General features: G+C 46.3%; 1 protein-coding gene across 5 annotated transcripts in view; it reads left to right on the plus strand.

Moving 5' to 3' along the window:
- LOC142661486 (carbonic anhydrase-related protein 10-like) overlaps positions 1-10,084 on the plus strand; it is a 676,742-nt gene extending 666,658 nt beyond the window's left edge. For 4 of the 5 annotated variants that reach the window (XM_075838886.1, XM_075838889.1, XM_075838890.1 and 1 more), the window contains one exon: positions 9,481-10,084. In XM_075838886.1, the coding sequence (XP_075695001.1) occupies positions 9,481-9,600 (120 nt within the window). In that variant the 3' untranslated portion in view covers positions 9,601-10,084. The remainder of the gene's footprint in view (positions 1-9,480) is intronic. The other variant, XM_075838887.1, reaches the window with a different exon arrangement.
- Positions 10,085-14,436: the final 4,352 nt, after the last annotated feature.

Consider the following 14,436-nt stretch of genomic DNA (forward strand, 5'->3'; position numbering starts at 1 on the left):
TGGACCACAACAGCTGGATCATCACCAGCCCCTCCCAGCAATTTGTCCACCCGTTCCACCACATGCCGTGGCATCATACATACTGTCTGGTAATTTACCAATGTGAATGGGATGAGGGAACACAGAACAGAGCGAGAGGATTAGACGATCAGAGTATTTAGGGTATATTTCTATAGGGATCCCGTCTGGACCCGATACTTTCCCCTTAGACATATCTTTCAAGGCCTGTGATATATCAAGTTCTAGAGCTTCCTTACTTTCTACAATCAAAGTCAGGAATGTTATGTCGTCCATGTATGACATGAATTCAGATAGGTAATAGGTGGATTGGTGGGCGTACAATTCCCTATAAAACTGTCCAAAATTCTCTGCTATTCCTGGGCATCCGTCAGGCATCTAACCGAGTTTTCCTCAATTTTTATAATAGCTGGACTTCGGGAATTTTGGTGAATTAAATGGGCTAAGAGTTTACTGGACTGATTGCCCAATTCATAATATGTCTGCTTTGCAAAAAATAGCTTCCCATTAGCTATTTTGATTAAGAGTAATAAATATGTCCTTCCCGCCTGTAGCCAGATGTCTATTTGTGTCTGTGGGATCAGCAATGTATTGTTCCTCCAAGGCGGTGCACTGCAGTGCCATATCTCTTTGCTCCCTGTAGGATTCTCTTTTCAGATAGGACATAGCGGATCGAAGGCACCCTCTAAGATATGCCTTTAAGGTGTCCCATAAAATATTAGAGTGATCAAATAGTCTGTGATCAGAGTTGTACATCTCCAATTGATCTGGAATCCTATCCTATTAAGGTCAACCAAAAGGGGTGTATTTTCCAACTCTTGGGCAATCACCATGGGAGAGTGATCTGATGTTGCCCTGGGTCCGTAAGAGACAGACTCTACCAGCGATATCATGAGAGAATTACCAACCATATACTGTAGTCTATTCGTGACAAAGAGTTCCTACCGAGGGAATGGCAGGAATATTCTTTGGTATTCGGGTATTTATATCTGAAAATATCCGTCCACCCTAATTCAATAAACAGAAAACTCAATACAGACGGTATGGAAGGGATAACATCACAATCAGGAGAATTCCTGAATCTATCTATGGTGCAATCTACAACCATGTTAAAGTCTCCCATCCCCAACACCCTAGCGGCGGGGTGTGACGCAGAAAAGGTAGCTGTCATATGCAAAACCAGTAAAGATGCTGGCGGTGGAATATAAATACCCAATATAACATAAGGAACATTTTCTATAAGAGCATAAACAAAAACTTATCTGCCTTCACTATCTATGTACTATGATCTATGTACTAAAATGGAAACACCCCGGGAATATGATGTGTGGTGGGAGTGACCAGACCACTGGACCCAAGGCCTGAGAATGGTTTTGACTTTGTTCGGTATGAACTGTGTTTCTTGAAGGCACAATATATGGGGGTTAAATTTACGTATGTGTATAAACAGTAGTGTTTGCTTCTGTAGATTACCTATACCCCTCACATTCCACGACATAACGGTTATAGAGGCCATTTGCAATATGTATGACTCATATAGAAACTAAGTTCCATTTTCTGTAGGATTAAAAAAGATCCCGCACCTCTCAAACATGACTTGTACTCAAACAATGAAATTGACATAAGCATACATTTGTACATATTCTCTATCATAATATAGGCAATGGATATTTATTCTTGACCATGATCTGGTTGAGACCACGGTAGTCGATGCAGGGTCGAAGAGATCCGTTGTAACGTCCGTGGTCGCTGACCATGAACTCCTTCCATCCAGTCGACGCCCTTCTCTCAAGAGATGTCTGCACATACGGCCGTACTGCTCCACAGTGACCACCAGGGTGCGCTCACGAGCTCAGTCCAGACTTAAGAAGCCAGAGCGCACGCATGTTGGAGATTGAGCTAATTGCTCCCAGAGCACCCTGGGCTCTAAGAAGGTCCCAGCCCCATCCTCCCACGCCTGAGCATTGTTGTCGTATTCCATGTCTGTCTTGCAAATGTCCCCTAGTGTTTCCTGCTCCCAGTTTTCCCTGTTCCTGTATCCTGTAACCTGTATCCTGTTCTAGTGACATGCCGAGCTGTAGCCGTGCTGTGCTGCATACCACGCCTCTCCTGCTTCTCCACGCCTGACGTATACCTGCTGCCTAGTTCCTACCAGGCCTGCCTTGCTACTGTCCAAGCTGTCACAGGTACCCTTTATGAACTATAGACTCTGACCTGTGCCTTGTTGGCCAGCTGCCATACCACCAAGGCGGTACAGCCCAGTGGGTCCACGAACCCTATGTGACAGTTCGCTCAGGCAATGGACCCTGCTGGTCGTTCCAAGACCATGACGACGTCACAAGAGATGCGGGCGGAGTTGCTACAACTCCGGTCTCGACAGGACCATTTCCTCCAGGCCTTGAAAATTCTCGCACGTCGGCAGGAGGCATGAGCTGTCGTTCCTCCTACTACACCTCCTGGCAGTGTTGATCCTCAGACTACACCTCCTGGCAGTGTTGACCCACGTTTTTCTTTGCCACTTCCGGACCACTAAGATGGAGATGCCGGTACCTGTCGTGGATTTTTGAACCAGTGCCAGATCCACTTCAGCCTGTATACTAGGAAATTTTCATCTGATGGCGCAGGGGTCGCTTTCATTATCTCTCTCCTCACTGGCAAGGCTCTTGCACGGGCGAACCCTATCTGTGAAAGACAAGGACTGGAGACCCGTGACTTCCAGTGCTTCCTCCGGACTTTTCGCATGGTGTTTGAGGAGCCTGGACGGGTCTCATCTGCAGTGGCTTCCTTGATTAACCTACGCCAAGGACTCACCTCTGTGAGCGAGTACGCCATCCACTTCCGCACCCTGGCGTGAGAACTGTTGTAAAACAATGAGGCCCTGGTGGCTGCATTCTGGCATGGACTGTCTCCTAAAAAAAAGGACGAACTTGCCGCTGGAGACCTGCCATCTACCCTGGATGACCTCATCCTTCTGTCTGCCCGGATTGATATGCGGATTCGAGAACGCCGTTAAGAGGTTCGTCGGGAGGAAGTCCTTCCTAGTCTTGTCCCTACTTTGCAGCAACCCCTGCTGTCCTCAGATGTCAATCCTCCTAAGGAGTCTGTGATGATGGACCAGTTTAAGCTATCCACCCAGGTGAGACAACGCAAACGCACTTCGGGACTCTGTCTATATTGCGGCCTCGGTGGCCATCTTGTGCGCCTGTGTCCCCAAAATTCCTAATGCCTAAGGTTGCTAGGAGAGACAACCTTGGGTAAGAAAGGACTTCTATCTAAATTGTCCATACCAGTGTCTGGCGAGAGAACGCATCAGGTCTTTGCGTCTCTGGACTCTGGATCCGCTGCTAATTTCATCCGTAGAGACCTGGTGGATCTTCTTCAATTACCCACCACCCCCCTGGAGAGGCCGGTGATGGTTGCATCAGTGAATGGACTACCTCTGCCACACCCAGCTATAGCTGTGACCAAGCAGCTGAGGCTCCAAGTGGGAGCTCTTCACTCCAAACTCCTGTCGTTTTAGGTCCTATCCAAAGCCGTTAACCCTGTGTTGCTGGGCCTGCCTTGGATCCGACTACATGCCCCAGTCCTGGACTGGAATTCTGGAGAGGTTCTCCAGTGGGGCGCTGAGTGTCAAAGCCGATGCCTGGTGCAGATTCATTCGGCTCAGCCTTCACTGCTTCGGTCATTGACAGGATTGCCGGGTCATTATGCTGCATTTTTGGACGTCTTCAGCAAGAGGTAGGCGGAGACATTCCCTCCACACCGGGCGTATGACTGCCCGATCGAGATGATTCCTGATGCATCCCTTCCCCATGGTAGGGTATATCCTCTCTCCTTGAGAGAGACTCTGTCCATGTCCGCCTATGTGAAAGAGAATTTGGAGAGAGGCTTCATACGGAAGTCTTCCTCCCCGGAAGGAGCCGGGTTCTACATCAAAAAGAAGGATGGTTCTCTTCATCCTTGTATTGACTACCGAGGTCTCAACCAGATCACGGTGAAAAATAAATATCCGTTGCCACTGATCTCAGAACTGTTTGATCGTATACGTGGTACCAAGATTTTTTCCAAACTAGACCTGCGTGGGGTTTACAATCTAGTCCGGATTCGCCAGGCAGATGAATGGAAGACTGCATTTAACACCCGTGATGGACACTATGAATATCTAGTAATGACCTTCAGCCTGTGTAATGCTCCTGCGGTCTTCCAGGAGTTTGTTAAATGACACTTTCTGTGACCTCCTCTATGTTTGTGTAGTAGTCTACCTTGATGACATCTTGATTTTTTTTCTCCAGATCCTATGACGCACCAGAGACATGTCCGTCAAGTTTTGCTGCGGTTAAGGGAGATTCGTCTGTACGCTAAGTTGGAAAAGTGCGTGTTTGAAAAAGATGCTCTACCCTTCCTAGGCTATATCGTCTCGAATCGAGGTCTCGAGATGGATCCTGAAAAGGTCAAGTCTGTCCTGGAATGACCACGCCCTCTAGGGATTCGCCAATTTTTACAGACAGTTTATTCCAAACTTCTCCTCACTGACTTCTCCTATCTCAAACCTCACTAAGAAGGGCATGAACGCCAAGACGTGGACTCCTGAGGCAGAGTCCGCATTCAATAGCCTGAAGAGTGCCTTCATGTCAGCCTCTATCCCCCATCATCCAGATGTCTCTCTACAGTTCTCGTTGGAGGTGGACGCATCCTCTGTCGGTGTTGGTGCACTCCTGTTCCAGAGAGGCTCCAAGGGCAAGTCAATGGTATGTGGATATTTTTCTAAGCTCTTCTCTTCTGCAGAACGCAACTACTCGATTGGAGAGCGGGAGTTATGGCCATTAAACTGGCTCTGGAGGAGTGGAGACATCTACTAAAGGGCGCAGCTCATCCCATACTTATTTTTACGGACCATAAGAACATCACCTATCGTCAGACGGCCCAACGGCTGAACCCTCGTCCGGCCAGGTGGTCACTTTTCTTTACCAGGTTCCGGTTCGAGCTCCATTATCGCCCGGCCGACAAGAATGTGAGGGCCGATGCCTTGTCCAGGTCTTTCGAGACAGAGGACACCATTGAGATTCCACAGAACATCATTGATCATCTTGCATTGTCCCTGTCAATCCCCTACAAGTTGGGGTCATTAATCCAGAGATGACTTTTGTGCGCCTGGCTAATCCTCCGTTGGGGACACTATTTTAGACTGGCAGGTCACGCGGGGACCCGTAAGACTCGGGATCTGATTGCTCGTCATTTCTAGTGGCCCACACTGCCCAAGGACATTATGGACTTCGTTTCTTCCTGTTCAGTATGTGCAGCCAACAAGGTCGCTCACTCCAGACCTGCTGGTCTGCTCCAGCCATTGCCTATGCCCAATGCCCCCTGGCAGTATATAGCTATGGACTTTATTACGGACCTGCCTCTCTCTTGCAGATGCATTACTGTCTGGGTGGTGGTGGATCGATTTTCAAAGATGGCCCACTTCGTTCCTCTTACCGGTCTTCCTTCTGCTTCTCTGCTGGCCAAGCTGTTCATCCCACACATCTTCCGCCTGCACGGCATGCCGCAGCATATTGTATCTGATCGGGGGGTTCAGTTTACCTCGAAGTTCTGGAAGTTCTGGAGAGCCCTCTGCGGACTCATAGGTATAAAGTTGGACTTTTCCTCGGCCTACCATCCTCAGTCCAATGGTCAGGTTGAGAGGATCAGTCAGATCTTGGACAACTACCTACGCCACTTCATCTCGAAGCAGCATGATGACTGGGTGTAGTTGCTTCCCTGGGCTGATTTCTCTTACAACAATCATACCAGTCCACACAGAAGACACCGTTCCTTGTTGTCTATGGCCAGCACCCTCAAATTCCTCTCCCGGTTCCTGTTAAGTCCGAGGTGCCAGCTGCTGACCCGGCTTTTGGGGACTTTCTGCAGATCTGGCAGCAGACTCGATCCTCCATCCTGCTGGCAGTCAACCGCATGAGGCAGAAGGCAGACACAAGGAGACGAGAACCTCCTCAGTTTCTACCTGGCACGAAGGTCTGGCTGTCCTCCAGGAATATTCGACTGATGGTGCCGTCGTACAAATTTACTCCCAGGTGCCTCGGTCCCTTCAGCAGATCAACCCTGTTGCCTACAAGCTTTGGCTGCCTCGTACCCTCAAGATCCTCAACTCCTTCCACAATTCCCTCCTGAAATCAGTGGTTCTGAACCGCTTTACCAAGACTCCAAGCCCTGCGGTTGCCTCCAGCGACCCTTCAGACACCTTCGAGGTTAAAGAGATCTTGGACACCAAGAGAGTGAGAGGAAAGACTTATTATTTGTGGATTGGAGGGGGTTTGGTCCAAAGAGAGGTCCTGGGAGCCAGAGGAGAATCTCAACGCTCCTACCCTCATTAAGAGGTTTCTCTCTCGTTCTTTTCCCAAGAGGAGTGGGCGTAAGAGGGGGGATACTGTAATGTCCGTGGTCGCTGACCACGAACTCCTTCCATCCAGTCGACGCCCTTCTCTCAAGAGATGTCTGCACATACTGCCGTCCTGCTCCACAGTGACTACCAGGGTGCGCTCACGAGCTCAGTCCAGACTTAAGAAGCCAGAGTGAACGCACGTGGGAGATTGCGCTAATTGCTCCCAGAGCACCCTGGGCTATAAGAAGGTCCCAGCCCCATCCCCCCATGCCTGAGTGTTGTTGTCGTATTCGAAGTCTGTCTTGCAAATGGTCCCCTAGTGTTTCCTTATCCCAGTGTTCCCTGTTCCTGTATCCTGTAACCTGTATCCTGTTCTACTGCCGTGCTGAGCTGTAGCCGTGCTGTGCTTTATACCACACCTGTCTTGCTTCTCCACGCCTGACGTCTACCTGCTGCCTAGTTCCTGCGAAGCCTGCCTAGCTACTGTCCGAGCTGCCACAGGTACCCTTTATGAACTATAGACTCTGACCTGCACCCTGTTGGCCAGCTGCCATACCGCCAAGGCGGTACGGCCCAGTGGGTCCACGAACTCTACGTGACATCCGTCTGTCTTTTTAACAAAGAAGAGCCCGGCTCCGGCCGGGGAGGAGGATTTTTGTATAAACCCATCTCAAGATTCTCCTTGACATTGGAGACATGGCCTGAGTCTCTGGCAAGGAGAGAGAATATACCTATCTACTGGGAGGTGAGGCATCTAGGACTCGCTCGATTGGACAGTCATAAGACCGGTGAGGAGGAAGCATCTCAGCCTCCTTCTTGCTGAAGACTTCTGTAAACTGTGCATAGTGACTAGGTAGCTCCGCTAATGACTGAAGCAGAAGTAGCTGAACAGGATGAATTTATTACAGGCAGCTGTGGAGACACTGGAAGCCCCACTGGAGAACTTCTACGGAATTCCAGTCAAGAACTGGGGCATGCAGATGGAGCCAAGGCAGGCCCAGCAAAACAGGATTGATGGCTTTAGGCAGAACAAGGAAAGTAATCAGTTCGGTGTGAAGAGCTCCAACATGGCTCAGTGGCTTAGTCTCAGACACGATAGGATTTGGCAGAGGAAGTCTATTCACCTAGGCAACAGGCAGAGTTGTCTCCATGGGGACCGTGGTCAACTGGAGACGATCTACTAGGGCCTGTTGTATAAGGTTTGCCACAGACCCGGAGTCCGGGCAGGCAGAGACCTGGTGCATACTTTCGCCAGACACTATGATGGACACTTTGTGAGATAATTTATGATTTAGCACCGTTCCACCTAGGGTTGTCTCTCCAACCAATCCTAGGCGCTGAAGTTTCCCGGTTTCTGGGAACACAAACGCACAAAATGGCCTCCGAGGCCACCATACAGACAGAGTCCTGAAGTGCGTCTGTATTGTTTCTCCTGGACTGACAACTGGAGTCAGTCCACCTGCATGGGTTCCTCTGGCGAAACAACTGATGAGGGCAGCATGTGTCGCTCGAATGTAGGAGGCAGTCTAGGAAATCTTTTGTCCCGGTGAGCCTCTTGGGCTCGTTCCTGGATCCTCATGTCAATCCGGGTGGCCAGATGAATGAGAGCATCTAGGGTAGGTGGCAGATCTCAAGTGGCAAGCTCGTCTTTAATGCAAGAGGACAGTCCCTGCCAGAAGGTAGCTACCAAGGCCTCGTTGTTCCAGGCCAGTTCTGCGGCCAGGGTACAGAACCGGATTGAATACTCTCCCGCGGAGGTGTCTCTTTGGCGAAGAGTCAGCAGAGATGAAGCTGCAGAAGATTCTCTCCCAGGTTCCTCAAATACCATACGGAAGGTCTGTAGGAATATTTGTAGATTATAGGACTCCGGACCCTCACGGTCCCATGCCAGCGCCTTGCCAGTAAGAAGGGAGATTATGAAGGTGATCTTTGCATTGTCTGAAGGAAATGACCTTGCGTGCGGCCTGAATTGGAATTGGCATTGATTTAAAAAAAAACAGCAGGTTTTGGCGTCCCCATCATAGCAAGGAGTTAGTGGCAGGGAGAGTGTGGGATCAATACTGACAGGAGCTATAGCAGGAGGAATAGCAGGCAAAACAGGAGCAGGTGCCTTGAAGACTGCGGCTTGAGTATCCAGACAATGTGCAATGGCATTCACCACCTGGAGGAGGTTGTCCCGCCATGACCGGAGGTCTCGCATGTCTGCCTGCATAACTTGTGAAGTTGTCAAGGTCTTAGGTTGACCAGCGGGATCCATGGCCTGAGCGTACTGTCACGATCTGTGGGTATGTGGACCCACCAGGCCGCACCGCCTTAGCGGAGTAGCAGCTGGCCAAACAACAGTCTATAAAGCCTATGCAAAGTCCTTAGTACAAGAGTATCTCTAAGTGCTCAGACAGTAGAAGAGGCTTTGGCACGGATGGAACTTGATGTGGCAGATGATGCCAGATGTGGCTGATGATACCAGACGTAGTATATAAAGCAGGTGTGGCAGATGACAAAAGATGTGGTGTATTACAGCAGGCGTGGCAGATGACATCAGATGTGGTGTATTACATCAGACGTGGCAAATGACACCATACATCTTGTATTACTGCATGCTTGGCAGATGACACCACAAGCACTAAGGGACCATTTGCTAAGACTAACATGGAAATACACAACAACGCTCAGGCAAGAAGTGAAAGGGCAGAGCCCTTTTTATAGTGTGATCTGGGGATAATTGCTAATATTTTGCATGTGCGCGCTGCCATTTTAAGGCCGGAAACCACACTAGAGGACACTTCAGAGCAGAGCGGCCGCGTGTGCTGGGAGGGAGATACCGGCAAGAGTCACAGGGAAGTGTCAACCAGCAACAAAAGGAGGACCCATTTTTATATTTGTTATGGGGCCCCGTCACCTCTATGTATGCATATACTTACCTGCACTTATACATCTTGGCCCAGATTTAAGGGTATAAGACTTACAATAGAATCCAGCAATATGTTAGCCTAAAGTCCTATGGTTCATGTAAAATAATACATTTGTTTTCATATTAGTTATTCCAAATGTATCAATATTTTTTTTTTCTCACATTGCAGTGGGCAGGCCTTCATCTTTCAAGAACTGAAGCTGAGCAATTTCTATTACTCGTGTCTAACCTACAAAAATTCCAAAACAACTTTTGTCACAAGAGCGGAAAGAGTAAAAGGGAATATTAATAACTGTTCATGTTTTCAATAGGAAATTTTTACAGCTTTTAAATAAAATGCGGAAAAAAATGCAGAAAATAGAAGCAGCTGATATACAGTGTGTACTGTTAAGAGGAAATTATCAATTTTCATGAAGCGAAAGCTGATTGCCAGCCTCCAATCTTCATTCAGCACAGGACTTAATAAAGTTGAAGATATCGTGTCTATAAATTATTTTAAGAAGAAACAATGTAATTCCAAACACAAGTTCTGATAAATTATTCAAGAGCTAGGAAATGTACTGAAATTAATGTTTCCTGAAAATGCTTGTTTGAAAGTACACACTGTGTAGAATTCTATTATTTTGTAAAATTAACTTGCCTTCATTAATATCCAGTCTGTGATATAATTTAATGAAAAGCATGTAGGTGATCAGCAGATAAGAGCAACAATAGGTCAAATAGTTAAATTTATACTTTATAACATTCTGACTTTATGTTGCGAATAATAAAATTAAAATTAACTGAAGTTCCAAATCGGACTTTGAGTCTATGTATAATATATATACACATGTCACGTTGGGTTCGTGGACCCACTGGGCCGTACCGCATTGGCGGTATGGCAGTGGGCCAACAGGGTGCAGGTCACAGTCTATAGTTTGTATGGGGTACCTGTGGCAGCTCGGACAGTAGCAAGGCCATCTCGGCTGGGACTAGGCAGCAGGCAGACAACAGGCGTGGTGTAGCAGGACAGGTGTGGTATGCAGCACAGCATGAGTACAGCTCAGCACGGCTCTTGACCAGGATAGCCCGATACAGGATACAGGATACAGGTACGGGAAACACTAGGAACTGGAAGACACTAGGAGACCATTTGCATAGACAAACTTAGAGTACGATAACAACGCTCAGACATGGGAGGAAGGGGCTGGGCCCTTCTTATAGTCCAGGGCGCTCATGGGCTAATTAAACGTAAAAGTCTGTTGCGCGCGCTGCCCCTTTAAGAGCGGGCACGGGCGTGCGCACCCTACGGGACCCAGACGAGGTGAGCGGAAGTGTGCGCTGGCATCGCCTGAGGAGGAGACTGGGGCCAGCGCTCACAGAAGCATGGCTGCGGCCATCAGGAGGTGAGTGAGCCTGACGCCCGGGGCCATGGACATGACAACACATCATTTTTTTCATACATTGCTATGGTATGATAAGGCATACAAGGACAAACTTATCATAAGTTATGACAAAGTTATCAATCTGTATTTCTTCTACCAGATTTGCTAAGTACATTAGACTGGGTTTACACATAACGTCGCACATACTGTAGCAGAATTCACATATCTGCTACAAATCCCATTCACACATAGTGTTAAAAACATGCAGCAGATTCCAGGATTTCAATGTGTGAAATTCACTGCTAAATGTGCATCAAAATCCATGACAAAATCTGCATGCAGATTTGTAGTAACTGATTTTGATGCATATGTTAAATGGACACTAACTTTTCAAACAACTTATGCTAATCTAATAGTGTACCTGATATTGATAAACTTTGCCATTTACTTATTGTTAACATTTTGCTATTTTATCCATCAAATTCTGTGTTAGGTTACTGCCCCCCTTCCCCATTGTCAAGCAAAATTTGTCTCTAGTTACAGAGCAGAGGAGACAGAATCAGAGAGAGAGGGGAGGGGGCAGGAGAAGAGACACAATCACACTGCCCATACAAGTCTATAGAGAGGGGAGGGAGAGAAAAAGCAGAGTGAGAACGATGCAGACAGACATGTTGCAGCTTCTGGTAAGTGTGAGGGTATGTTCACACGGCCTATTTACGGACGTAAATCGGGCGTTTTTGCCCCGAATTACGCCCGAAAATAGCGCCTCAATAGCGCTGACAAACATCTGCCCATTGAAAGCAATGGGCAGACGTTTGTCTGTTCACACGAGGCGTATATTTACGCGCCGCTGTCAAATGACGGCGCGCAAATAGACGCCCGCGTCAAAGAAGTGACCTGTCACTTCTTTGGCCGTAATTGGAGCCGCTATTCATTGACTCCAATGAATAGCAGCGCTAATTACGGCCGTAATTGACGCGGCGTTCAAGCGCCTGCACATGCCGGTACGGCTGAAATTACGGGGATGTTTTCAGGCTGAAACATCCCCGTAATTTCAGCCGTTACGGACCCCCGCCGTGTGAACATACCCTTACTGTCTCAGTGCTAAATTCTCAGCTACACTGCTTATTACTGCTGTATAATCTCCTCCATATGTGATGTTTGGAGCGGGCTCATATGCTGAGCCCACTCCATGTGCAGCATATGTCAGCTGTGTATTACAGCTGACACCAGGGACTAACGGCCAGGATCAGTGATCGAGCTGTTCCTGGCAATTTAAACCATTAAATTCTGCAATCACGATTGCAGCATCTGAGGCATTATAAAGAGGGGGGCACCCACCTGACAACTCATTGGAGCCCGCAAAATGCAATCAGGGGGTGACGATGGCTGTCACGGCAGCCCAGGAGCCTAATGAAGGGCTCCAGGACTGCCTTTCTTCATCTCCTGTTAAGCCCTGCCTCTAACAATCGCTGGTTTTAGTCCCCTAGGGGGACTAATGAAATGTATAAAAAAAGTTAAATAAAGTTTTTAGTAGTTTAAAAAATATATATATAAAAAAGTTAAAAAAAAACCTTATCCCATTTTTCCTCTAACATAATGTAAAAAAAATTATAAAAAAAACTGCTATCGACACATCCGCAAAAGTCTGAATTATTACAATATACCATTATTTAACTCGTACAGTGAACACCATAAAAATAAACAATTAGCCCCTTGGGCCATTTTTTGATTTTCGGTTTTCACTCCCCGCATTCCAAGAGCCATAACTTGTTTATTTTTCAATCAATAGAGTGGTGTGAGGGTTTATTTTTTTTGCGGGAAGAGTTGTAGTTTCTATTGGTACCATTTATAGTTACATATAATGTACTGGGAAACTGAAAAAAAATCTCTGCGGGCTGAAGTTGGAAAAAACTGTGATTCCTCAATTATTTTTTGGGTTTTGTTTTTACGGTTTTCACCAAAAACGACAACTTATCTTTATTCTGCGGCTCAATACGGTTACAGTGATACCAAATTTATGTAGGTTTTTTAATATTTACTACTTTTATTGATAGAAAACTTTTTGTTAAAAAAAATAATGTTTTGTGTCGGCACTTTCTGATTTCCACCGATTGAGCGGTGTGAGGGCTTATTTTTTGCATAGTTTTTATCGGTACCATTTTCTGGTATGTAGAGCTATTAGATCACTTTTTATTAAAAAAATTTTAGAGCAAAGTTGACTAAAAAACAGCGATTTTGGTGGTTTACAATTTTTATTTTTTACGGCGTTCACGTGCGCGTTAAATAACGCTATATTGTAATAATTCAGACTTTTACGGACGCAGCGATACCAATTTTGTTCACATTTTTTTATTTTTTACATTACTTTAGGGGAAAAATTGGAAAAGGGGGGTTTTTTGAACAGTTAATATTTTTTTTTGTTTTCACTACTGAAAACTATTTTCACTTTTTTTTACACACTTTATTAGTCCCCCTAGGGGACTTGAATACTAACATATTGCAGTATATTGTCATTTTTGCAGGCTTCTAACAGAGTTTCTTAACAGAGACAGAGTGAAGGCAGTCCTAGGGGACTTCATTAGGTACCTGTGCTGCCATGACAACCGTCTTGACCCCCCAATCTCGCCCCCCTCTTTTCAACACCTCAGATGCTGTGGTCGCTATTGACCGCAGCATCTGAAGGGTTAAACAGCCAGAAACAGCGTGATCGCTGCTCGGGGCTGTTAGTCCCGGGTTTCTGCTGTAAAACACAGCCGATACACACCCGCAGCATATGGAGCGTGCTAGGCGTGTGAGTGTGCTCCAAACATCACCCCCACACCCGGAGATAACAGCACGTCTGGGTGCGCGAAGGGGTTAAAATGCCAGAATTACAGTTTTTTGGTCACTTCATATCTTACGAAAAATTAAATAAAGAGTGATCAAAAAGTCTTTGTAGCCCAAAATAGAAATTACAGCTCGCCCTGCAAAAAATAAGCCCTCATACCGCTCAATCGACAGAAAAGTTATGGCTCTCAGAATGTGGCAACAAAACACAAATTTTATTTTTAAGTGTTTGTTCACACGGCTTATTTTCGCCCGTTTTTCGGGCCATAAACGGCCGAAAAATCGAAAGCAGGGCGTCTCCAAACACCTGCCCATTGATTTCAATGGGAAAAACTGCGTCCTGTTCTGACGGGCCATTTTTTTATGCAGCCGTTTTGAAAAATGGCCGCGTAAAAAAACGGCTGCAAAAAAGAAGTGCAGGTCACTTCTTGAGACGTATCTGAAGCTGTTTTTCAAAGACTCTATAGAAAAACAGCTCCAGAAACGGTCGTTAAAAACGCCGCGATAAACGCGACTTTGAATAAAAAAACGTCTGAAAAACAGCTCGGTATTTTGAGACGTTTTTTATTTTGTGTGTGCACATACCCTAACAATTAGTTTCTTCCTTGTAAAAGTAGTAAAATATAAAAAAAACAATATAAATTTAGTATCGCCATAATCGTATTGACTGGTAGAATAAAGTTAACATGATATTTTTACCGTACGGTAAAAGATGTAAAATCAAAACCCCTCAGAAAATTGAGGAATCGCTGTTTTTTTCCTAATCCACCCCACACAGAATTTTTTTCCAGTTTCCCAATACATTATATGGTACAATAAATGGTGCCGCAAAAACCTAAAAATCGTCCAGCAAAAAACAAGCTCTCATATGGCTTTATCGATGGAAAAATAAAAAAGTTATGGCTTTTGGAAGGTGGGGAGGAAAAAATGAA

This window comes from Rhinoderma darwinii, chromosome 10 (assembly GCF_050947455.1).
Source record: "Rhinoderma darwinii isolate aRhiDar2 chromosome 10, aRhiDar2.hap1, whole genome shotgun sequence".
Lineage (NCBI taxonomy): Eukaryota > Metazoa > Chordata > Amphibia > Anura > Rhinodermatidae > Rhinoderma > Rhinoderma darwinii.